Source organism: Schistocerca nitens, chromosome 2 (assembly GCF_023898315.1).
Source record: "Schistocerca nitens isolate TAMUIC-IGC-003100 chromosome 2, iqSchNite1.1, whole genome shotgun sequence".
Taxonomy (NCBI): Eukaryota; Metazoa; Arthropoda; class Insecta; order Orthoptera; family Acrididae; genus Schistocerca; species Schistocerca nitens.
This window is the reverse complement of record NC_064615.1, coordinates 357,041,556-357,068,109: the sequence shown is the minus strand read 5'-3', so window position 1 is coordinate 357,068,109 and position 26,554 is coordinate 357,041,556. Positions and strand designations below refer to the sequence as shown.

The window sequence follows — 26,554 nt, the reverse complement described above, 5'->3', positions numbered from 1 at the left end:
ACTGTAGAGCAATGAGTAGCATGTCAACACAAGCACCGAAGTCAACATTACCTTCCTTCAATTGGGCGGTGAATCGAGGAAGTACAGTACATACTGATGAAACTAAAATGAGCTCCATGGAAATTAAGTGTTTCCGGACACATGTCCACATAACATCTTTTCTTTATTTGTGTGTGAGGAATATTTCCTGAAAGTTTGGCCCTACCTTTTTGTAACACCCTGTATATAATACCATCTCTTCATTTTGGATTCCACGGCATTTTATTCATCTATTTCCAAAGAACAGGTTAACTGATTTATAAATAAATTCCAGGTTCTCTACCTTGATCATTTCATTCACCTCTTTGTATTGGTCTTCTGAAAATTGTTGTTTAGCCTTTCTCGATTCTCAGTTCATTTCATTCCTCAATGCTCAATACTGCCTTTTCCTTCCTCAGTGTTGTCTTGTTTCAGCTTAAGTCTTAACTTTTTGTTGTTATAGTTTTCATAATTCATTCTTTTTTATGTTTTATCTTCTCTCTCCTGACTAATACACCTGCTGTTGTAGAATGTTCCTTTTCCAGGACTCCAATCTTTCTTCAACATCTTTGGTGTTGTCTGCAACAGTAGCTATGTTTGTTTGTTCCTTGTATGCCCACCCAACCATATCATTCACATATCATTTCTCAAGAGGAGTTCTTTTATTAAGGTTTTCGAATTTCAGATCACGTTCTCCTATCATTACATTGTGGCTACTATCAATGTATGGACATGGGTAGCTTCTGCAGTCTCTCATTTCATTTTGGACCCTTTGTCTAACTACATATATCAAAAAAAGTTTTGCATCACCCCAGTTCCCAGAACTCCTGAAGATAGACGTTGACTGTGGATATTGTATCACAAACACAGTCCCTTTGACTGTTCAGAGACGTCACAAAACCCGCCCAAAGATGTAAACAACCATGCATGAGCAGTGCCTATTCGACGGAGGAGGTCCAACAGCCGATCAGTTCCAGTAATTCCACCAGGAAGGAGGTACACGGCTCATGTTGTCTGTAGTTCAACCATGCCTACACAGTCAATACCGCGGTTCAATCATGTCCACATTGTTACTTTGCGCCAGGAAGAGCTCTCAACAAGGGAAGTGTCCAAGTGTCTCTGAGTGAACCAAAGCGATGTTGTTCGGACATGGAGGAGATACAGAGAGACAGGAACTGTCGATGACGTGCCTTGCTCAGACCGCCAAAGGGCTACTACTGCAGTGGATGATTGCTACCTATGGATTATGGCTGGGAGGAACACTGACAGCAATGCCAACATGTTGAATAATGCTTTTCATGCAGCCACAGGACATCGTGTTACGACTCAGACTGTGCACAATAGGCTGCATGATGCGCAACTTCACTCCTGACGCCCATGGCAAGGTCCGTCTTAGCAACCATGACAACATGCAGTGCGGTACAGATGGGCCCAACAACACGCCGAATGGAATGCTCAGGATTGGCAACACATTCTCTTCACCAATGAGTGTCGCATATGCCTTCAACCAGACAATCGTTGGAGACGTGTTTGGAGGCAACCCGGTCAGGCTGAATGCCTTAGACACACTGTCCAGCGAGTGCAACAAGGTGGAAGTTCCCTGCTGTTTTGGGGTGACATTATGTGGTGCTGACGTATGCTGTTGGTCGTCATGGAAGGCGCCGTAACGGCTGTAAATACATGAATGCCATCCTCTGACTGATAGTGCAACCATATCAGCAGCATATTGGTAAGGCACTCATCTTCACGGACGACAATTCGCGCCCCCATCATGCACATCTTGTGAATAACTTCCTTCAGGATAACGACATTGCTCAACTAGAGCGGCCAGCATGTTCTCCAGACATGTACCCTATGGAACATGCCTGGGATGGATTGAAAAGCACTGTTTGTGGACGACCTGACCCACCAACCATTCTGAGGGATCTACACCGAATCGCCAATGAGGAGTGGGATGATCTGGACCAACAGTGCCTCGATGAACTTGTGGATAGTATGCCACACCGAATACAGGCATGAATCAATGCAAGAGGATGTGCTTGCCACATCTCTGAAATGTTCGATGCTCTTCTTGTAGTCTTCATAACGTTCATTTTACTGAAAGTACAGACTTCTGCAGTTCCCTCCTGGAGATCCAAAAAGAAGATTGCTGTGGAATCTTTCACAAAAGTACACTTCATATTCATTACTAAAGTGAAATGGAACTGCTGTTTCTTGGGATATCCTATCGATCCTTAATGTGGTCATTTCCCCTTGCCTTTCACATTCTATGCCATTGACTCATGAAGAGTTCTCCCACCTTCAGGAGGGACTACTCCTTCCAAGGGTTAGAGGCTGCCTCAGGTCTTGGTAGAATAGGATTTCTTATTCTGGGATTCTTTCAGTCCTTTTGCTTATAAGTATTTTATTGTTACAAATGTTGCAAATAACCTATGGAACATGTACATAACTAACTGCTGAATTTGTAATAAGCCACGAGAGCATATTATTTTGTGCATGGTAAAGCTTTCCTTATGTGCGTAGCAATAGTCATATTTTTCTATGACATTCTCCCTTTTGGCTTTTACACTAAGTGGTCCTCTCTTCTCTTACACCAAACTCTACTCCGTTATGAACAAAGTGGCATTAATCAGACTTTTATCACATTGCTTATAAACAACTTGCTTTTACTCTTCCCTACTAGTTGTCTAACTATCCACATACAACAGGATATTAAGTCAGACACAGGCCAAACAAAAGGTATAGCACAGCACTAGTGAACAGAAAGAAAAATTGTCCTCATTTTTTATCACCATCAACTTTCCACCACAAATTGTGGTCAATTTTAGGGAATACACTAGAATTTACCTCGGGTGGCTTAGAGCACACAGCAGAATTTTCCTCAGGTGTTCTATGGAAACCACAAAAAATATATACCATAACAACAGACCAATATTGTAACCATTATTTCCAGTTACAAACTCAGTCACTAAATGCCATCTGACAATACTGTGTGCTCCCACTTCAAAAACTGTACCCTTTTTCTGAACTTATGCCTCCTCTCTTCCAGAACTGCTAATGAGCTACAAAAATATCAAGGTGGTTTATTATTAAGATAAATATAGCAAAATCCAAATTACTAAACCCACTTTTCAGGAAGTCTCATCTTTAACAAATATTCCTGTTCGTCCCAACAAAACTCCCATAAGAACAATGTTATTCCTGCCCACTTTTAATGAATCCTGCTTTAAGAAAAAGCCCATTTAAGAAAAAACATAAATATTCTGCTAATTAAAATCCAGTTTTCCATCAGTTTCTAACTTGCCCAAGTGAGTTTCCAATTTCTTTCAATTACTTTCAGTTTCACTTTGTAATGCATGATGATGGCAGAACATGGTAATCGATTCTTTCAGTTGATGCACATCTAGATCCAGTTCCATTGTAATGATACTGGAAGAAGTGCTGAATGAACCAGATATCAATTTCCACCCTGTCTACCATGTATCCACGGTCACATGATCTGACATCACAGCCACTGAGTTACGGTGCACAAGCCATAAGTGTAGTCTTTGTTTTTATCGAACTTATCAGCTTAACTTCTATACTGTTATAGTCTACAAATGTCAAAAGCTTACAATTCACTAAAAGCTGACATTCATCCTCAGTGTTGAGGACAACTGTAACATAAAACTTTCTGACATGGCAAAGAACTACAATTTGACGCCATCTTCATTCTGTGACATACTCAAAGACGTGGAAGCTAATGGTTCCTCTGGAAGCAAAAGGAAGAATATTTGCATGTCAACATTTAATGATATGGAAAATATTCTTTTAAAATGGTTTCAAGGAATGAGAAGTGGCAGCATTCCTAAAGGAAGAAACATACTGCACGAGAAGGCTAGTGAAATTGCCCTAAAGATTGTTGTTGATAATTTCTGTACATCAAATGGCTGGTTAGATTTTTTTTTTAAATGTCACAATCTCTCATTTCAGAGTGTAAATGGAAAGGGCGATACTGTGGACATAAAAAGTGTAAAGCATAGTAAGAACATTACAGTACCATGATGAATATAGGATTATGAGCCCAGAGACATTTTCAATGCAGGTGAAACTGATGTCTTTTACAATTTACTTCCTGCAAAAATGTATTCTCTTAAGACAGAAAAATGGCACAGAAGTAAAAGAAGTACAGAAAGAATGGCTGCACTGTTGTGTGTAAATGGCAAGGGAAGCAAGAAGTTGCTTCCACTGATAATATGGACATTCAAAACTGCCAGTTGTTTTAAAAACATAAAAATGCTACCTAGTACTTATAAGTACAATAGCAATTCTTGGATGACGTTGGAAATATTTACAAGATATCTCAGGTGTTTAGATGCCAAGATGGGTGCAACAAGTAGGTAAATAGTCTTTATTACTGACTGATGCCCTGTACATCCAATGGAAACACCATTTCTGAGGAATTTATATGTTGTGCTCCTCCCAGTGTACTGCATCAGTCATTTGTAGCCTCTGGAGCTGGTATAATACTATCCTTTGAAGTCAAATACAGAGTATCAGGCATCCATAAGTCAGTTATACTCCATCCAAGGAAGGAAGTAATAACATTCAACATTCTTCATGCTATGCATATGTTAATGGCTATGAAGTTTTTCGCAAGAGAGTCCTTGTATAAAAATTTCTCAGTTCACTTGATGCATCAAATTTGGGTAAAGTTCCAGGCTTTCTACGATACCCTTCATCATCTTTGTCAGCAACTAAAACTGACTGTCATGAACTGGCAAGGTTCCCTCTTTTATAGCCACAAAATGGCATCCGACTGGTTGGATTATGCCATGATGGCACATACGGAGGTGGCACCCTCTACATTCATAAATTTTGCTTGCTCTCTCCAACGAGTGTCGCTTGCAGCACCATCCATTGCATCAGGTAGTGAACTACAAGAAGTACTCCTCTGTGCTTTTTCCTTGTCAAGTGCATGCTTCCATGTACTCTAAGTGCATAGCCAGTGTCTCCATTGAAGTTCTTTTCACAAAGTCTAATTTCAACTGCTTCTCCGATCACAGAGCGCCAATAGTTCACTGCATGAGGCAAGAATTCTCATTTGTTCAAACAAAATCTTGCACTTTTTGAACAGGCTGTGCTCTGCCACCACTGATTTATCTAAATGCCTGTATTTGAGATGATGTTGATGCTTGATGCAACAATAAGCACCCATCCATGTAGACTGGTCCACATAACCATTGCCACACTCGCTAGGAATGTTATAAATTCCTGGCACTATTGGCTGAGATCATCTTTAACCTGTCACAACATTTCTTTAGTTTTTCTGGGTGGCTGGAAGACTGGCCTGATTACTTGCTGTTTAGGACTCTACCTATCTTGCTTGGCTTTTTCAACAGCATTGATCTAGTGTCATTGACAAAATACCTGTTCCTTCTGAACACCATCCTCAGATGCTTAAACTCAGAACCGAGGTGGTCCATATCTGAAATAATTCTGGCTCTGTCTACTAAGGGGTTCAGTGTAGCTCTCTTCTGAGCTGGATGGTGGAAGCTATGCCCTTTGAGAACAGATCTGCATGTGTCAGTTTTCTGCACACAGAATGGCTGAGTCATCCATCTGATTTCCATTCAACCAACACATCTAAGAAAGGTAACTTCCAGTCCTTCTCCACTTCCATTGTAAATCTTACGTTGGGATGGATACCATTTAAATGATCAACGAACTGCTGCAGTGCCTCATTGTGTTGCAGCCAGATTAAAAATGTATCGTCAGCATATCTGAAGAAAAAGTTAGCAACAGCTAATGACAGTGATGAACCCATGGCTATTCCAATGGTCATTTCATATATGGCCTGGAATTCTGTAACACAATAGATTATGTTAAACTGTTCTGCAAAGGCTGTTGTGGCACATCATTTGCTGTTGAACACAACAGTGTTCTAGAAGAAAATAGAGTAGAATCACAGATGTTCCTTAAAATGTGACATTTAAGGACTTTGTTTCTTGTAATGATGACGTTCCTACTGCCACACCCTAGATGAATTTAAGTGAGATGTGTGAAATGCTAGTGAAGGAACACTGTGAGGTATGAGATGGTGGTGACAATGGCAAAGGAGGAGGAAAGAAGGAGACGAGGAGGCCAACACACCAGGTTTTGCAACTGCTGCGCAAGAAATCGATACCATCAAGAATTACTTTTCCTCTTTTAATGTTGAGGGATCAGTTGTAACAAACATAAACCAACTGGAATGACAGCTTCTGCCACTACAATATGCTGCTTGATTAGTTAAAAAAATAAAGAATGTATCCTGTAAAAGATATGGAGATAAGTGTAAGTGTGTGTGTGTGTGTGTGTGTGTGTGTGTGTGTGTGTGTGTGTGTGTGCACTGTATTTATAGTTGTAGTAAGATACTGGTAACTTTCTAATTAAATATAATTTACATCACCTAAACATGCTCTAGGTCATTCCTTCAATGTATCTACGCAAAGCCCGCATTTAAGGAAAACACTTATCTAAGGAAAAAATATTTAGGGCCCCAGGGATTCATTAGAAAAGGGTTTTACAGCACCCTCTGAACAAGTTGATGTCTTCTATTTGAATGGAGTGTTCAAAAATTTGTATAGAAACGGAGCTCATCATACAACTACCAAACTACTTCTTCTTCTTCTTCTTCTTCTTCTTCAGTCTTTCTCTGTGAAGTAATCTCCAAATTTCTGAGTTTAGAGCAGGTTTTTGGAGGTAAGTACTGTGTTGTTTCATTCATATTCATAGTCTCTGTAAAACTGGCATACTACCTTAAAGGAAGAAAATCATAGGGGGTTGCTCTATCATGACTGAACACTCCCATTTTTTTTTTTTTTTTTTTTTTTTAGTTTGTGCTAATAACAGTCATGATGGCAGGCCAAAATAGCATTTCAGATTAATGCTCAAACTCCGATTTGCCTATCGCAGATAGAGGATGCGCCTAGTGAACACTACCGCAGATCAGATATTTTATTCCTCTCAAGTGATCTCCAGTACTGTGTTGTACCAAAAGTACTATTATTATTTGAGTAAGTCATACAAGGTGCATCTCAAAAGTTGAGTGAACAGTCCCACACATTAAAAACTACAATGGTTAGCATGAGGCACCTGCACATACACATTGACAGACAGATCAACAAGTCCCGCCTATCGTGCAAATCGACAAAGTGACGCAATGGTGCACACTGTGACCAAGCTAATGGGTTCAGTGTGAGATCTCATGTCACTGCAAAATGGAGCAATGCATTAACATGAAGTTTTGCTTCAAATTATGGAAAATGGCAACAGAGACTCACGGAATTTTATGTGTGTGTATGGTGTTGAAGAACTGAGCAAAAAGTGTTTCTTTGAGTGATTTAAACTCTTCAGAGATGGATATGAAGGTGTTGAGGATAAGCTGCATTTGAATTGACCATCAACAAGAACAATCCCATGCAACATTGTACAAGGGCAACATATGCTTGTGGACGATAGGTGGCTGTCTCTGAGAATGACAGCAGAAGAGCTGAAGATAAGCAAAGGCAGTGTAAGCACTATTGTTCAACAAAACTTGAAAATTTGGAAGATTTGTGCCCTGTTTAAACCCACACACCGACCAACGAACGGCAGCAAACTCAGATAGAAATATCCAGAGATTCTATCAACATATCTGACCAGAATCCACAGTTTTTGGAGGCCATCGTTATAGAAGATGAGATCTGTTGCTATCTATACAAACTGGAGACCAAGGAACAGTAAACTGTATGATGTTCATCATCTTCCCCACCTCCAAAAGGAGGTTGGCTGACAAAATCCAAAATTAATATAATTTTGATCGCCTTTTTCAACAGCAAGGGCTTGATCCATCATGAATTTCAACCCAAGGGTCAACCTGTCAATGCAGAACAAGGGAGTTTTGAAATTTCTGCTGCAATTCATACAGCAGCAGACAGCTGAATTTCCTCCACAATACCCATCTGCACACTTCGAGGTGATGGTCCTTCAACACCCTCCTTATTCTCCAGATTCGGTGCCGACAGACTTCATTTTATTTCTCAGCATTAAATTAGCCCTGTTAGGCTTAGGCTTCACAGACATCATGTACATCCGACAACGTGTGATCAAGAAGTGTTTATTGACATTTTACAACAGCTCTACAACAAATGTTAATATGAGAGCTGTAGCTAATGGTAGTTACTTTGAATGCCAGTACAGGTATTTTGCTTGTAACTTTTGTTACCTTTATTTTCTGAGACCATGCACTAAAATTTTCTGATGCACCTTGCAGTTCTGAAATTACATCAACAAAAGCAGAGAAGTTTCCTTAGTAATGTTACTCCCATTTTAAAGTTAAGTTGACAGTGAACTTTATATTTTGAATGGCAAAGATACATGACAGTTTAAAGAGACACTACATGTGTAATGTGACATGCAGAGTGCCTGAGATTAGCTACAACTGACTAAGAATTTTGTCGTCAGTATGAGGAAGTCCTTTGCAACAACTGAAAATAATGCATTGAAAGGCAAACTAAAAAATTAACTGACTTAAATGGTTTCTCATTAAACTATTAATGATACCCAAGCTGCATTTCAATGGAACCCCATCAAAGTTGTGTTAAAATCAATCATGCAGAAGGGGCAGTCAAATGAAAAGGAGACAGATGGAAAAACGTACGTAAGCTGTTTATTATTTAAAAAGTAATTACCATAACTTTCAATACATTTATCCCACTGTGAGATAACAATGAAAATAATCAATTTTTGACCGTAAAAGTAATTAGATGGATAAAAAATGTACTCACCAAGCAGCAGTAGCAGCAGCAGGAGAATACACATATAAAAAAAGGTTTTAGGTATGAAAGCTTTCAGAACCAGTGGCTTTTTCTTCTGGCAGAAGAGTTGAAGGGTAAGGAAGAGTGGTGAAGGATAATGATTGAAAAAGTTTAGGAAAAGGAGTAGAGTTCAGGAAAGTTACCCAGGACCCTAGGTCATGGAAGACTTACCAGACAGAATGAAAAGGAAAGCTTTCCTAAACCTCTCGAGTTCTTTTCCTTCACCCCTCTTCCTTACCCTTCAACACTTCTGCTGGAAGAAGGAGCCACTGACTCCAAAAGCTTGCACACCTAAAACATTTGGTGAGTAGGTCTTTAATCTATCCAGTTACTTTATATATCCACTGTGAGGTACGGTGGTCACTGACTTCATGGAAAAATGTTTTTCCGGTTGCCTAGGAAACCATGCTTTTATCCAGGCGTGCAACTATTTGTCTGAAGCAAATCAATGGCCATGAATGTCTTTCTTCAGGGCTCCAAGAACATGGAAATTGCATGGGCAGAGATCGGGACTGTATGCAGGATGTGTAAGGGCTTCCCAGTGAAACGTCTTCAGTGTACTCAAAACAACCTTGGCAACTTGTGGATGGACCCACATGTTTCTGAGGTTGTTTCAACTACACTGTAGAAGTTTCACTAGGAGGTCCTTGCACATTCTCCATACAGTCCCGATTGCCCCTCGTATGATTTCCAAATTTTTGGAGCCCTGAAGAAAGACACTAATGGCCACTGATTTGCTTCGGACAAAGGTTTGCATGCCTGGGTACAATCATTGTTCTATTGGCAACAGCAGATGTTCTTCCATGAAGGCACTAATCGTCTTTTCTCACAGTGGAGAAAATGTATTACAGTTATGGCAATTATTTCTGAAATAATAGACAGTTTACTTACTTTTTGCCCTTCTGTCTCATTTTCATCTGACTGCCCTTTATACAAAGTTGTCTACACACTGGATGTTTCAGGTGAAGTGTTGTTGTTGTTGTGGTCTTCAGTCCAGAGACTTGCTACTCTATACTCTATACTGCTACTCTATACTGTGCAAGCTTCTTCATCTCCAAGTAATTACTATAGCCTACATCCTTCTAAATCTGATTAGTGTATTCATCTCTTGGTCTCCCTCTATGATTTTTACTCTCCATGCTGCCCTCCAATACTAAATTGGCAATCCCGTGATGCCTCAGAGTGTCCTACCAACTGACCCATTCTTCTAGTCAAGTTGGGCCACAAATTCCTCTTCTCCTCAATTCTATTCAGTACCTCGTCATTAGTTACTTGATCTACCCATCTAATCTTCAGCATTCTTCTGTTGCACTACATTTCAAACGCTTCTATTCTCTTCCTGTCTAAACTAGTTATCATCCATGTTTCACTTTCATACATGGCTACATTCCATACAAATACTTTCAGCATACTTAACAAATTTCTCTTCTTCAGAAATGCTTTCCTTGCTATTGCTAGTCTACATTTTATATCCTCTCTACTTCAACCATCATCAGTTACTTTGCTCCCCAAATAGCAAAACTCATCTACTACTTTAAGTGTCCCATTTCCTAATCTAATTCCCTCAGCACTACCTGATTTAATCTGACTACATTTCATTACCCTCGTTTTGCTTTTGTTGATGTTTATCTTATATCTTCCTTTCAAGACACTGTCCATTCTGTTCAAGTACTCTTCCAGGTCCTTTGCTGTCTCTAACAGAACTACAATGTCATCAACAAACCTAAAAGTTTTTATTTCTACTCCGTGGATTTTAATTCCTACTCCAAATTACTCTTTTGTTTTCTTTACTGCTTGCTCAATATACAATTTGAATAACACCGGGGATAGGCTACAGCCCTGCCATACTCCCTCCCCAACCACTGTTTCCCTTTCATGCCCCTCTACTTTTATAAATGCCACCTGGTTTATGCACAAAATTGTAAATAGCCTTTCGCTCCCTGTATTTTATCCCTGCCACCTTCAGAATTTAAAAGACAGTATTCAAGTCAACATTGTCAAAAGCCTTCTCAAAGTCTAAAAATGCTAGAAATGTAGGTTTGCCTTTCCTTAATCTATCTTATAAGGTAAGTCGTAGGGTCAGTATTGCCTCATGTGTTCCAAAATTTCTAGAAATCCAAACTGATCATCCCCGAGGTCAGCTTCTACCAGTTTTTCCAGTTGTCTGTAAAGAATTCGTTTTAGTATTTTGCAACTGTGACTTATTAAACTGATAGTTCAGTAATTTCCACACCTGTCAACCACCTGCTTTCTTTGGGATTGGAATTATTATATTCTTCTTGAAGTCTGAGGGCACTTCGCCAGTCTCAACATCTTGCTCACCAGAAGGTAGAGTGTTGTCAGGACTGGCTATCCCAAGGCCGTCAGTAGTTCTAATGGAATGTTGTCTACTCCCAGGGCCTTGTTTCGACTCAGGTCTTTCAGTGCTCTGCCAAACTCTTCCCGTGGTATCGTATCTCCCATTTTACCTTCATCGACATCCTCTTCCATTTCCATAATATTGTCCTCAAGAACATCGCCCTTGTATAGACCCTCTATATACTCCTTCCACCTTTCTGCTTTCCCTTCTTTGCTTAGAACTGGGTTTCCATCTGAGCTCTTGATATTCATGCAAGTGGTTCTCTTTCTCCAAAGGTCTCTTTACTTTTCCTGTAGGCAGTATCTATCTTACCCCTAGTGAGATTTGCCTCTACATGCTTGCATTTGTCCTCCAGCCATCCCTGCTTAGACATTTTGCACTTCCTATCGATCTCGTTTTTGAGACTTTTATATTTCTTCTTGCCTACTTCATTAACTGCAATTTTATATTTTCTCCTTTCATCAATTAAGCTCAATATTTCTTCTGTTACCCAAGGATTTCTATTAGCCCTCATATTTTTACCTTCTTGATCCTCTGCCGCCTTTACTATTTCATCTCTCAAAGCTACCCGTTCTTCTTCTACTGCATTTCTTTCGCCCGTTCTTGTCAATTGTTCCCTAATGCTCTCTCTGAAACTTTCTACAATCTCTGGTTCTTTCAGTTTATCCAAATCCCATCTCCTTAAATTCCCACCTTTTCGCAGTTTCTTCAGTTTTAACCTATAGTTCACAACCAATACATTGCGGTCAGAGTCGACATCTGCCCCCTGGAAGTGTCTTACAAGTTAAAACCTGGTTCCTAAATCTCTGTCTTACCATTATATAATGTATCTGAAACCTTTCAGTGTCTCCAGGCCTCTTCCATGTATACAACCTTTTTTCATGATTTTTAAACCAAGTGTTAGCTATGATTAAGTTATGCTCTGTGCAAAATTCTACCAGGTGGCTTCCTCTTTCATTCCTTACCCCCATTCCATATTCACCTACTACCTTTCCTTCTCTTCCTTTTCCTACTATCAAATTCCAGCCCCCATGACTACTAAATTTTCGTCTCCCTTCACTATCTGAATAATTTCTTTTATCTCGTCATGCATTTATTCAATCACTTTGTTGTCTGTGGAGCTAGTTCGCATATAAACTTGTACTACAATGGTATGCGTGGGCTTCGTGTCAATCTTGGCAACAGTAATGAGTTCACTATGCTGTTCATAGTAGCTTACCTGCGTTCCTATTTTTTTGTTCATTACTAAATCTTATATGAGGGGAAAGTGTATGCCTTTGTAACCTGCAAAATAATAGGTGATAGGTCTACATAAGAAATGTTACACACTCTATTGGGTTATGAACATACTTTGAGTTATTTTCCAGAGAGTTACAACAATGCAATACAATTTTTTAAACAGAACATTAGGTTTTTCTATCATGTAGCTGAGGTATTTAAACCATATCTGTGTAAAAATCTGTTTAAATCACATTCCTATCACGTTTAGTTCAAAAGCAAGAAACCTTCAAAGTGTTTAGGGTGGATGCAACATGCCTCACATAACACTAGGCTGTGTGCAGATGGATGTTATGGTGGTGGAATGTTGATGTAAGTGAGGTGTTCAAATGTGAGTCCATGTTCCTGAATGCACAATGCACTGCATCTTCTAAAAGACCTGCAGACTGGGTGTAACGTCGCCGGTATCAAGAAGTGACAAGCTCCCTCCATGCACCGTCAAATGTCAAGTTCAGTTAGCCTCCCAACTGTTGCCTTCCTCCACCTAACATGTGGCAGGTTGGACTACACAAACTAAAGTGATTCAGTGTGCCACATATACTGACATTCAATAAACATAGCTTATACATCCAATGAGTGCACTGAAATGTTGCTGATGCTTAGTGAAGGCGAACATGCTGCCAATGAAGCAGTCACACAGTATGCCATTAGATATCTCGGCTGAAGAGCTCTGGCAGCCATTACAGTCTTACATGCTGAACCACTAGTTTGGGAAACGAGTAGTTTGAGAAGGAATATCAGTAACAGACGAAGACCAGCAACAAGTAAGGTGATGTAGGTGTTTGTTTTACTTGCAATACACAATGATCTTCATGTCAGCCTTATTTCTGTGTGGCATATACAACAGATCCACGGTTTCACCCATACCGTCTTTCACTGATACAGGAGCTGCATGGAACGGTTTCAATTGGAGAGGTATTTTTTGCAAATGGGTCATGCATAATTTGATTCTGGACCCCTTACAAAGTGTTCTCTAACAAACCCACATTCACAGATAATGGTGCAGTGAACTGTCATAATATGCTTTACTAGGCCACATAAAATCCTAGGTGGGTACATCTGGTCAATCATCAACAGAGATGGTCCACTAATGTGTGGTGTGTAATGCCTGGAGATGAAATCATCAGTCCAAACTGCTTTACAGGTACACTGACAGGTGAGATGTAGGGAGCTTTTACTGTTGACAATCCAGGTGCTCTCTTTGAAAATGCCTGTCTAGGCATGGGAGGCTGTATGTGGCTGCAGCATGATGGTCAACCAGCCCTTTATGCATGTGATGATGTGCAAGAATTGAACAACAGATTCCCTGGAAGATGGTTGGGGTGTCATGTTCCTCTGGAATGGCCCACATGGTCGCCCAATTTAGTGCAGATACTGAATGCATTGTGTTAATCTCACAGAACTCAAAACCCCAGATGACTTCAAACGGCACACTGAAGAAACTTGTCACTCCACGACACCGGTGACGTTATATCTCGCTCGCAGGTCATTTAGAAGGTGCACTGCATGGTGCATTCAGGATCATGGGCACGCATTTGAACACCTCACTTAAATCAACATTGTGCCACCAGAACATCCATTTGCACACAGCCAAGTATTATGTACAGCATGTCACATCCACCCCATACACTTTGAAGGTTTCTTGCCCTTGAACTAAATGTGATATAAATATGATGTAAATAGATTTTTATATGGATGGTTTAAATACCTCAGCTACATGATAGAAAAAACTAACGTTCTGTTTAAAAAATTGTATCTCAGCAAAAATAACTCACTAAACTATGTTCATAACTCCGCAGAAAAATGTACATTTCTTATGTGGACTTACCTCAAGAAACATTCATGTCACCTAGTATTTTGTAAGTTACAGAGTCATACACTTTATCTGAAACACCCTTTACATATAAGCTCATAAGATGTAAATTGTTGGAAACTTTCAAAATGTTTGTGTTGCAAGTTATTATTTTATGTTCTCCAGTCAATAAACAATGATAACAATTACCAATAAATTACTATGCTTTCTACTGAATCAACTGGATCATGTTAACTGCCACATTTGGATATGAACATCCGAAATTCCATTTGCTTGCCAAGTATACATTTGTGCAGGGCCAGCCAAATGCTGCACACTGTGTGAAAGTGCAGAAGTGCGGCACAGGTGTGTGCATCTCAGTCAGTAAGCGAAGTGGAACAGCAACATCTGTGACTAGACACGTATACCAAATGAGAACTGACAATTCTGCTTCCTTGTTTACACGGTATCAGGAGGACTGAAGCACTCCCAGTCTTGCTTCCCTATGGTGACTGTAGTAGCTGTATATGAGACGAACTGAGAAATGGCGAGCATTGCAAAAAAGCAAAGACTAGGAGATCTGTGTTCGCTTTCATTTATGTAACTCTTCTTTATAGCAGCAGGTAAAAACACACTGTGCTTGCTTTGCTAGCAAATAATAGACAGCCACTGGAAGTTCTCAATTTAGAGACACTACTGAACTGTGAGGAATGGCAAGCCATAATGAGTGACAATCACAATACATCTGCACTGCAAGCAAGTTTCAAAATTGCATTAAGAATAGAAAAATGCAGGAAAGGGAACTTATAGAAGACAGTTTCACTGATGCTGCAGAACTTTTGTGTCCCATGAATGTTAGCAGGTTTCAAGAAATCGGCCTTTCCAAGCAACAGTGGCATGACATATAAGTGTTACGGACGTTGATGTGTGCAGGCAGTTTATAAATAATGCTAAGGATTTTGTTGCTTTCTCTGTTGCAATGGATGAAGCAACAGATCTTAAGATATAGCTCATGTGGTTATATACACACGATGTGTCAATAATGCTCTGTGTGTAACAGAGGACATTTTGCACTTAGTGCCTTTGAAAGGGGCTACAACAGGTGTAGATTTACTCCAAGCTGTCAAGCAAGCAACTGATGGTGTCGGTTTCAGTTGGGAAACAGTTAATCTCAGTAACCATGGATGGAGCACTGGCAGTGTGAGGCCACCCAAGAGGACTCACAGCACTGTTGCACAAAAAGCTACGATGCACGGAAGAGGCATTGTTTAAAATTCAATACATTTTACATCGAGAGGTGCCTTGTGTAAAATCAGTAACGTTAGAAAACACCATCCAAATTGTTGTGCATAGCGTAAACTATCTGAAAACTCACGGGCTTAGGCATCAGCAATTTAGGCAGTTCTCGGACGAATTAGTAGAAAAGTAAGGCGTCATACCTTACTATACCGAAGTATGCTGGCTATGTCAAGGCAACACGTTAAAAAGACTTTTTGATTCGAGTTTGGCCATAGTACATTTCTTACATGAGAAGGGAAAGAGCGCACCAAAATTAGAAGACCCTTGCTGGATCAGACTTTGCATTTCTCGTGGACATTACGTCTCACACGAAAAGCCTGAAAGTCAGTTTGCAAAGTGAAAATAATTTAATTTCTGGCTTGTCAAAAAAAGTAGATGCTTTTGAAAGGAACTTTGCTTCACAGCCAACTATTGTCTGAAAACACTGCACACCCTTTATTTCGTCCACAAAAGTGCTAGATTTCAAGAATACATGTCAATAACTGTAAAAATTTAGGAGTAATTTTGAGCACGATTTGCAGATGTTAGGGCTGCATCTCCTATCAGCCACTGTTGCACGGCCTTTTTCAGCATCAGATGAAGATGCTCCAAATTATCTACAATGGAACTGATTGATCTGCAGTGCAATAAACAGCTGAAGGACAAGTTCTTTGCAGTATGAAGTACAAAAGAATTCTACAAAAACTTTCCACAGCAAAAATTTCCGTGCCTGCATGACAAAGCTGTGAAAGTTATGTCCATGTTCTCCTCTACTTTTGTGTGTTAATGATTTGTTTCTGTAATGAAAATGAACAAATCAAGGTTTCAGTCTAATATTAGTGACAAGAAAATTCGTAACTGCTTGCATTTATCAATGCGCCGTGCTTTTGTGCCCAACATTAATTTTGTCATTTCTCATTACCAATGATAAACATATTTCTGATTTCTCTCTTTTTCCAATTTAAAATTAATATTTACTAACTGTGCCTCAACCTGCTTCATATTACATAGGCGAACACTTTTACCCAAAAAATATGGTATTAAACTGGGTGTTCAAGATGTAAGTTTACATGCTTAAAAATTATCCTTTAATTATTGAGAGAGATGTTTAGTACCCTTACCATGAAGGATATTTAGATACCTAATGTGGGTGTAAAACCAATCTGGCATACTTATGCACCATTTGTTTTTTTTCTGTTGTTTTAGAACTGTGATGTTTGCTGATAGGGCAATGAAATAACACAATACCTTCCCATGATTGCATTGCACACAGTGAAACTAGCAGAATGCCCAGTACAATGTATCCCAGCTAGTGGGTGAAGTGTAGCAGCAACATCTGTGCTTAGAGACATACACTAAATGAGCAGTGGTGGTTCCATTCTGGTAAGTGTGCACAGTGTGACCAGGAAGCTACATATGTGCAGTAGCTCTGCAAGTGTGCAGAATTTTTGACCTGCCCTGCATTTGTGTCCATTCAAAGCTTATGTATGGCATTTGCTTACACATGATCAAGTGACTAGCCCTTTGATGTTTACTTCTCATGCCATTAGTGATGGTGTTTGCTGCAACACGTTGACCATGACCACCAAACAAAGGCCACCATACTTCAGTGCACACAGAACTCCAAATAACTGTATCAACTCAGTAAGAAATTTTAAAAGGTAGTCATGCTCAGTTTATTCAGATTTCAAGAGGAATGGAGTTCACTGGTGCACCTGCTTATTACCATTCTGATATTGATTCTGCTTTCACATGTGTTTAATGAGCCTGAAAAAGAGCTTAGTTTTCCATGGTTCTTTGGTTATTAACGTGATACTAATGCTAGTTACTGCTTTGAATAGCATTTGCCCAGCATTTGCCACTAAACACATTCAAGCTATGACTTAGCACAACTAGATTATGTAAACCTAATATTTTTTTGGGCAAAGAAGTCTTTCATGATGGAGTCCTTGGATAAAAAGTTCTCGGTTAATCTGTTGCTTAGTCAGATGTAGCCTCTGACTATAAGAGGCTACAGCTCAAATAAAAGAATTTTGTAATTAACAGATTATAGTAGCTTGGAAGGGAGGGGAGGGAGGATGGAGGCAGTGTAGCCAGGGTGTAGCCAGTAGCCAGCCAAACTTGACAAGATTTGACTTGTAGCTGTGAAACAGGCAACACAGTGGGCATTTTTCACTCAAGGAAGAAATAGGATTGTCTAGCTCCTGTCCTGTACCACTAGACTCATTGGAACATCAATTAATGTTACAAAAATCACTGTCACATTTATTAAAAATCATAGTCTGTTCGCAAAAGCTTGAGAATTCATCTAAATTTGATATGACAAACTAACCAAGAACATTTTATCCTTTCTTTTATATATGCAATGTACATAATATAACATAGTTTTCAGGACTTTTAGTTAGTGAAATTCCTTCCTCTTCCTCACACAGTTCACTTTACCAATCTCTCCTTTTCATCTGTTTTTCACTGTGCCCAACAGACTACTTCTCTTGGAAAACATAAAATGAAATTCTACTTCTACAGCTACTACATCTATTTTCTGGGTATTTTAAAATGATAAATCCGTTTCCAGTTACATAGCCTATATCATTGCCAGTATTCATTTTCAGCTTTCTATACTGATTTTTGGTTTTCTTACCAGCACAAATTCAACACAAACTTTTAATGACGCCTCATTCAATGGTATTATAAAGATGTGCTTACCTCTGGAATGTCTGCCTCTTTACATAGTTTTCACGAACAAATTCGACAATTTGCTTCTGTGTTCTCCCACTGTATCTGTAATGAAAGAAAACCACCTATCAACTAACATAAAGCTATAATATAATACAGTATCTAGTTGAATCAAGAGATATTAATTTACATAATCTATTTTGTAAATAAAGTCTTCTTCAAGAAACTTGACAACAAAAATAAATGTCAGTCAGAAAAAAGAAGTGAAATTTTGCAGGCCATATTTTACTTATTCTTTATTTATTTATTACAAATTGCTTTTTTTGCAATATTGCTGTAGGTGTCTAAGGCTGCTGTATAGAAACTGTTGAACCGCCACATTCTGACCTTTATCTTTACTTTCTTATTACAATATTCATCTGTTCTGTATGGCCGTTCAAAGCTGATATGCGTACCTTTCAAGTGTTCAGTAGGGCCGTATTTGAAACTGAGTTGGCAACACTGCCACTAGCAAGTTTTGGTATTTTGAAAGAAGCATCCAAAGCGATCATCTCCTGCGCTTCATTTGTTGTCTGTTTCACAGTACCGATAGATAATTTCCAGAAATATAATAGATTTTACAAATTATTTGTGTTTTCAACTTATTATTACACTTCTTCATTTATGCCAAACTTTCATGGTCTTGTTCAAGTCAGCCTTTTGGAAACATATTACGATTTTTGGTTTTGCTCCCCAAAAAGCCTGCCACCATCTGCAGTAGCAGAGGCAGCCCTGGCTTCATCATGATCATAACAGCCCATAGTTGAGAGTTTCATCATCCTACAGCAGCCACCAGCCATTCGCCTTGATGCTGGCCAACCCAATGATCTTGCCTCACCTGAGTACATTTCTATTTTCACTTTGTTAGTATATAAATGTCTCTGATTGTGTTTTATTTTCTGTGAGAAATAACTCCAATAAACCAGCTGAATACCATGTCGTTACACAAGATACATAGGTTGCTGTGAGTGTTTTTATCGAGTGTCATTTTCTTATTTGAAGTTCTAGACTTTGTCATACAGTTACACATTGGATTTGCATGCTCCAATCTTATGGATCTTGGTTAAGCATTGTAAACTGGAATTGCAAGTGAAAAAATGTGTAACATTTGCAGCATTGTGTGCTTTGGGTTTAGTGGATATGTGGAAGCAGCTCGAAACACATGTACTGTGTTTGTGGTGAGTACTATTAGAAATGTCAAATCATGAAAGGATGTTCTTCTTTCAGGAAAGATTGTACTGGCAAGAACAATTTTCCACATTCAGGAAGTCCCAATAATTGAAATACGTGATGGACTGTGATGTTGCATTCAACAGGTTAGGTTCAGAGTTAGGGAATAAAAGTACAGTGTGCTGCAATTCAAAGTAACAAAAATCAAAGGGTTAACTATTACTATATTTTTGCTTGAACAACATCAGTTCACTTATTGAGCATTTCTAAGCAATATTGTTACTGGTTACAAGCTATTGTAACTTCATGTTAACATCTTAAGAATAAATATATGGCTGAACCCCAAAAAACATCATCTCCTTGAGCAAAGGACAGTGTAAACAGATAACACTGTGCATCCAGTGGCACAAAAAGAATGTTGTCCACTCTAAACTCCTCCCTAGGTGTGTTTCCATCACAGCAGTAGTGCAAGTGTTGTCGTAACTGCCATCTGCTTCACATCTGCTGTGCAGCAAGCTACGTAAATTTAAGTATTAACTGTATAAATTAATAGAGGGTAACATTCCACGTGGGAAAAATATATCTAAAAACAAAGATGATGTGACTTACCAAACGAAAGCGCTGGCACGTCGATAGACACACAAACAAACACAAACATACACACAAAGTTCAAGCTTTCGCAACAAACTGTTGCCTCATCAGGAAAGAGGGAAGGACAGGGAAAGATGAAAGGATGTGGGTTTTAAGGGAGAGGGTAAGGAGTCATTCCAATCCCGGGAGCGGAAAGACTTACCTTACGGGGAAAAAGGACGGGTATACACTCACACACACACATATCCATCCACACATATACAGACACAAGCAGACATATTTAAAGACCATGTCTGTATATGTATGGATGGATGTGTGTGTGTGTGTGTGTGTGTGTGTGTGTGTGTGTGTGTGTGTGTGTGTGTGTGTGTGTGCGAGTGTATACCCGTCCTTTTTCCCCCTAAGGTAAGTCTTTCCGCTCCCGGGATTGGAATGACTCCTTACCCTCTCCCTTAGAACCCACAACCTTTCGTCTTTCCCTGTCCTTCCCTCTTTCCTGATGAGGCAACAGTTTGTTGCAAAAGCTTGAACTTTGTGTGTATGTTTGTGTTTGTTTGTGTGTCTATCGACGTGCCAGCGCTTTCGTTTGGTAAGTCACATCATCTTTGTTTTTAGATATATAAGTATTAACTGTGTTTTTCTTACTTCTTTTTCCATGTGTTCTTGCTTTTAGGAAGCTTTAATTTTCGAGTACTAGTAATAGTGTTCCATAGATTTCGTGTTTGTTTTGTATACAGTCCAGAGACAGTTAGTGCTTATTTTCATTGTTTCCAACAAGAAGTGTCTAGTAACCACAGTTTAGTCAGTTATCAGCCGCCTTTAGGGAATTAACAGTACAGTTAAAAGGTGATTACTTAACTCTCTACAGTAAATTGTTGATTTCTTAAGACGGATAGGATGTGTGACTGCTGTGTTCAGGCGCAGGAGGAGCTGGCCACTGTTCGCGAACAGCACAACGTGCTGATGGCCACGGTCAGCGGTCTTCAGGCTGCTGCCTCAGAGTGTAGTGGCAGTGAGGAGTCTGGTGCATCGCATGGTACACCCCAAGTGTTACATGCTTCACCCACGGTCCCTGCTGTCAAGACACCTTCGCGGGTACCAGGCGCGGTTAGGCCACCATCTCCCCAAGGGGAGTGGCGGGTTCAGCGGTGTTCGGGCCGCACGAGGCGGGGGGTCAATGTGGAGGCTGGCAGTGTGGCATCGCCCGCTCTGTCTGTGAGTGGACATGTGGCCTCTCCTTCGGCAAGGTCCGAGCAGGCACACGGGGGGAGGAGTTTATTAGTGATTGGGAGCTCCAATGTTAGGCAGGTGATGGAGCCCCTTAGGGAAATAGCAGAAAGGTTAGGGAAGAAGGCCAGTGTTCACTCTGTCTGCTTGCCGGGGGTCTCATCTGAGATGTGAAGGAGGTCCTGCCTGCAGCGATAGAGAGCACTGGATGCAACCGACTGTGAATTGTTGCTCATGTAGGCACCAATGACTCCTGCCGTCTGGGTTCAGAGGTCATCCTCAGTTCATACAGGCGGTTGGCGGAGTTGGTGAAGGCGAAAAGCCTCAGTCACAGGGTGGAACCTGAGCTAACTATTTGTAGTATCATTCCCAGAACCGATCGCGGTATTCTGCTTTGGAGCCAAGTGGAAGGCTTAAACCAGAGGCTCAGACGATTCTGCAGAGATCTGGGGTGCAAATTTCTCAACCTCCGATATCAGGTGGAGAAATGTAGGGTCCCCCTGAATAGGTCAGGCGTGAGCTACAAGGGTAGCAGAGTACATGTGGAGTGCACATGTGGGGTTTTTAGGTTAGAGAATTCCCTCCCTAGGCCTGACAAGACACCTCCTGAGACGCGACAAGGTAGCAGTAGGCAAAACGCAACAGGGAATGATAATATTAATGTGGTAATAGTAAACTGCAGGTGCGTCTATAGAAAGGTCCCAGAACTGCTCTCATTAATAAACGTTCACAATGCCCACATAGTACTAGGGACGGAAAGTTGGCTGAAACCAGATGTAAACAGTACTGTAATTCTAAACTCGGAATGTATACTGCAGGGACAGGCTGGACAGTGAAGGGGGAGGCGTGTTTATAGCGATAAAAAGTGCAATAGTATCGAAGTAAATTGACGGAGATCAGAAATGTGAAATAATTTGGGTGAAGGTCATGGTTAAAGCAGGTTCAGACATGGTAATTAGATGTCTCTACAGGCCCCCTGGCTCAGCAGCTGTTGTGGCAGAGCACCTGAAGGAAAATTTGGAAAATATTTCGAGTTGATTTCCAGACCATGTTATAGCTCTGGGTGGAGATTTTAATTTACCAGATATAGACCGGGAGACTCAAATGTTTATAATGGATGGCAGGGACAAAGAATCAAGTGAAATTTTTTTAAGTGCATTATCAGAAAACTACCTTGAGCAGTTAAACAGAGAACCGACTCGTGGCGATAACATATTAGACCTTCTGGTGACAAACAGATGTGAACTAATTGAAACAGTTAACGCAGAACAGGGAATCAGCAATCATAAAGCAGTTAATGCATTGATGATTTCAGTCGTAAATAGAAATATTAAAAAAAGTAGGAAGATTTTTCTGTTTAGCAAAAGTGACAAAAAGCAGATTTCAGAGTACTTGACAGCTCAACATAAAAGTTTTATCTCAAGTTCAGATAGTGTTGAGGATCAGTGGACAAAGTTCAAAACCATCGTACAATATGCATTAGATGAGTACGTGCCAAGCTAGATCATAAGAGATGGAAAAGAACCACCATGATACAACAACCGAGTTAGAAAACTGCTACAGAATCAAAGGGAACTTCACAGCAAACATACACACAGCCATAGCCAAAGCCTTGCAGACAAACAAAAATTACACGAAGCGAAATGTAGTGTCATGAGGGCTATGCGCGAGCTGTTCAATGGATTCGAAAGTCAAGTTCTATGCACTGACTTGACAGAAAATCCTAAGAAACTTTGGTCTTATGTCAAAGTGGTAGGTGGATCAAAACAGAATGTCCAGGCACTCTCTGACCAAAATGGTACTGAAACAGAGGATGACAGACTAAAGGCCGAAACACTAAATGTCTTTTTCCAAAGCTGTTTCACAGAGGAAGACTGCACTGTATTTCCTTCTCTAGATTGTCGCACAGATGACAAAATGGTAGATATCGAAGTAGATGACAGAGGGATAGAGAAACAATTAAAATCGCTCAAAAGAGGAAAGGCTGCTGTACCTGATGGGATACCAGTTTGATTTTACACAGAGTACGCGAAGGAACTTGCCCCCCCTTCTTGCAGCGGTGTGCCGTAGGTCTCTAGAAGAGCGTAGCGTTCCAAAGAATTGGAAAAGGATACAGGTCATCCCCGTTTTCAAGAAGGGATGTCGAACAGATGTGCAGAACTATAGACCTATATCTCTAACGTCGATCAGTTGTAGAATTTTGGAACACGTATTATGTTCGAGTATAATGACTTTCCTGGAGACTAGAAATCTACTCTGTAGGAATCAGCATGGGTTTCGAAAAAGACGGTCGTGTGAAACCCAGCTCGCACTATTCGTCCACGAGACTCAGAGGGCCATAGACACGGGTTCACAGGTAGATGCTGTGTTTCTTGACTTCCGCAAGGCGTTCGATACAGTTCCCCACAGTCGTTTAATGAACAAGGTAAGATCATATGGACTATCAGACCAATTGTGCGATTGGATTGAGGAGTTCCTAGATAACACAACACAGCATGTCATTCTCAATGGAGAGAAATCTTCCGAAGTAAGAGTGATTTCAGGTGTGCCGCAGGGGAGTGTCATGGGACCGTTGCTGTTCACAATATACATAAATGACCTGGTGGATGACATCGGAAGTTCACTGAGGCTTTTTGCAGATGATGCTCTGGTGTATCGAGAGGTTGTAACAATGAAAAATTGTACTGAAATGCAGGAGGATCTGCAGCGAATTGAGGTATGGTGCAGGGAATGGCAATTGAATCTCAATGTAGACAAGTGTAATGTGCTGTGAATGCATAGAAAGATAGATCCCTTATCATTTAGCTACAAAATAGCAGGTCAGCAACTGGAAGCAGTTAATTCCATAAATTATCTGGGAGTACGCATTAGGAGTGATTTAAAAAGGAATGATCATATAAAGTTGATCGTCGGTAAAGCAGATGCCAGACTGAGATTCATTGGAAGAATCCTAAGGAAATGCAGTCCAAAAATAAAGGAAGTGGATTACAGTACACCTGTTCACCCACTGCTCCAATACTGCTCACTGGTGTGGGATCCATACCAGATAGGGTTGATAGAAGAGATAGAGAAGATCCAATAAAGAGCAGTGCGCTTCGTTACAGGATCATTTAGTAATCATGAAAGCGTTACGGAGATGACAGATAAACTCCAGTGGAAGACCCTGCAAGAGAGACGCTCAGTAGCTTGGTATGGCCTTTTGTTGAAGTTTCAAGAACATACCTTCACCAAGGAGTCAAGCAGTATATTGCTCCCTCCTACGTATATCTCACAAAGAGACCATGAGGATAAAATAAGCGAGATTAGAGCCCACACAGAGGCATACTGACAATCCTTCTTTCCACGAATAATATGAGACTGGAATAGAAGGGAGAACCGATAGAGGCACTCAAGGTACCCTCCGCCACACACCATCAGGTGGCTTGCGGAGTATGGATGAAGATGTAGAAGTAGCTGCCATTTTTGCCTTCAACTGAGACACCTTCAATGGCAGTACAAGAAAGAAAAAAAAAAAACCACCAACGAAACTGAACGATAATGCACTCTGCTGATTACACAAATAAAACTATTCAAGAGTGAAACTTCCTGGCAGATTAAAACTGTGTGCCGGACCGAGACTCGAACTCCGGACCTTTGCCTTTTGCGGGCAAGTGCTCTACCAACTGAGCTACCCAAGCACGACTCATGCCCCGTCCTCACAGCTTTACAGGTACTGGCGGAAGTAAAGCTGTGAGGACGGGGCGTGAGTCGTGCTTGGGTAGCTCAGTTGGTAGAGCACTTGCCCGCGAAAGGCAAAGGTCCCGAGTTCAAGTCTCAGTCCAGCACACAGTTTTAATCTGCCAGGAAGTTTCATATCAGCGCACACTCCGCTGTAGAGTGAAAATTTCATTCTAGAAACATCCCCCAGGCTGTGGCTAAGCCATGTCTCCGCAATATCCTTTCTTTCAGGAGTGCTAGTTCTGCAAGGTTTGCAGGAGAGCTTCTGTAAAGTTTGGAAGGTAGGAGACGAGATACTGGCAGAAGTAAAGCTGTGAGGATGGGGCGTGAGTCATGCTTCGGTAGCTCAGTTGGTAGAGCACTTGCCCGCGAAAGGCAAAGGTCCCAATTTCGAGTCTCGGTCCGGCACACAGTTTTAATCTGCCAGGAAGTTTCATATCAGCGCACACTCCGCTTTAGAGTGAAAATTTCATTCCATTCAAGAGTGGTTTGGAAGTTATCCCTCACACACTTATTCATCTGGACACGCACTCTCCAAGCAAATTCCTTTATGGATGAAATGCACTTCAAACCCGGCTTGATGACATCTCTAATTCTGAAAGAGTAGGTTTCTATAGAGGTGGAATTGGTACACTACCTAACAAGGGAGCCTTTGAGTGTGAAGTCACAAGTTCAGTCTTTAGTAAGGCTCATTTGAAAGTGCCATGTTAACAATTATGACAGGGAAATATTAGCTGGTAATGACTCACCTTGTGCATCAAGAGGGTGACAGAAAATGAGTGTCCAGGATGTGCAGAGATCAACCATCTATGGGATGTATAACATTTCACAAAATCGAAATTGTCGCTATTCAAGAAATGTTCAAAACAAACAATTAACTTGTACCATGAACACCAAATGAAAAATGGAGTGTTGCAGTGATCACAAAGGTTCACACTCTCAGGATCAAAGGCAAACTCCTTGGGAGTTACAAACTGTGCAGGACGCTCAGCTAGGTATCCACTCTTAAAGAGTGCACATAGAATCATATCAGTGTAATGGGGTGATGAGAACAGAATCGAAACAGTCTGTTATGGAGCTTATTGCGAAACTGGCTATCCTTTATGACGTAGCTGCAGATAGTGCAGTAATATGACTTATAGGCACAGAAAAAAAACAGGTATCCTGAGGCTGAATTTATCCAGTGGTTCCAGGTGGTATGAACTGCAATGTCACACAATTTTCACGAGGGATAGTTTACTCTAAAGGAGTGTGATTTTTATATGCAGACCAGGAATCAAGCAAAAATAAGTTATTTGGCTGAGCTATTGGCCAGAAGCAGTGCTCATACCGTAATTGTAGTTCTCTTATGTCCATTTACCCATTCTTGCTTACTGTAATGTAAATACTCCTACTGCCCTTGCAAGATCACACACATGAGAAAGAATTGTAGGAGGCATAGCACTTCCAACCCCCCATGAACCATGGACCTTGCTGTTGATGGGGAGGCTTGCGTGCCTCAGCGATACAGATAACCGTACCGTAGGTGCAACCACAACGGAGGGGTATCTGTTGAGAGGCCAGACAAACGTGTGGTTCCTGAAGAGGGGC

General features: G+C 40.5%; 1 protein-coding gene across 2 annotated transcripts in view; it reads right to left on the bottom strand.

The window, feature by feature from the left end:
* The window catches only part of LOC126236182 (FERM, ARHGEF and pleckstrin domain-containing protein 1), a 724,813-nt gene that overhangs the window by 199,789 nt on the left and 498,470 nt on the right, over positions 1-26,554 (bottom strand). For both annotated transcript variants that reach the window (XM_049945281.1, XM_049945282.1), the window contains exon 9: positions 18,251-18,325. In XM_049945281.1, the coding sequence (XP_049801238.1) occupies positions 18,251-18,325 (75 nt within the window). The remainder of the gene's footprint in view (positions 1-18,250; positions 18,326-26,554) is intronic.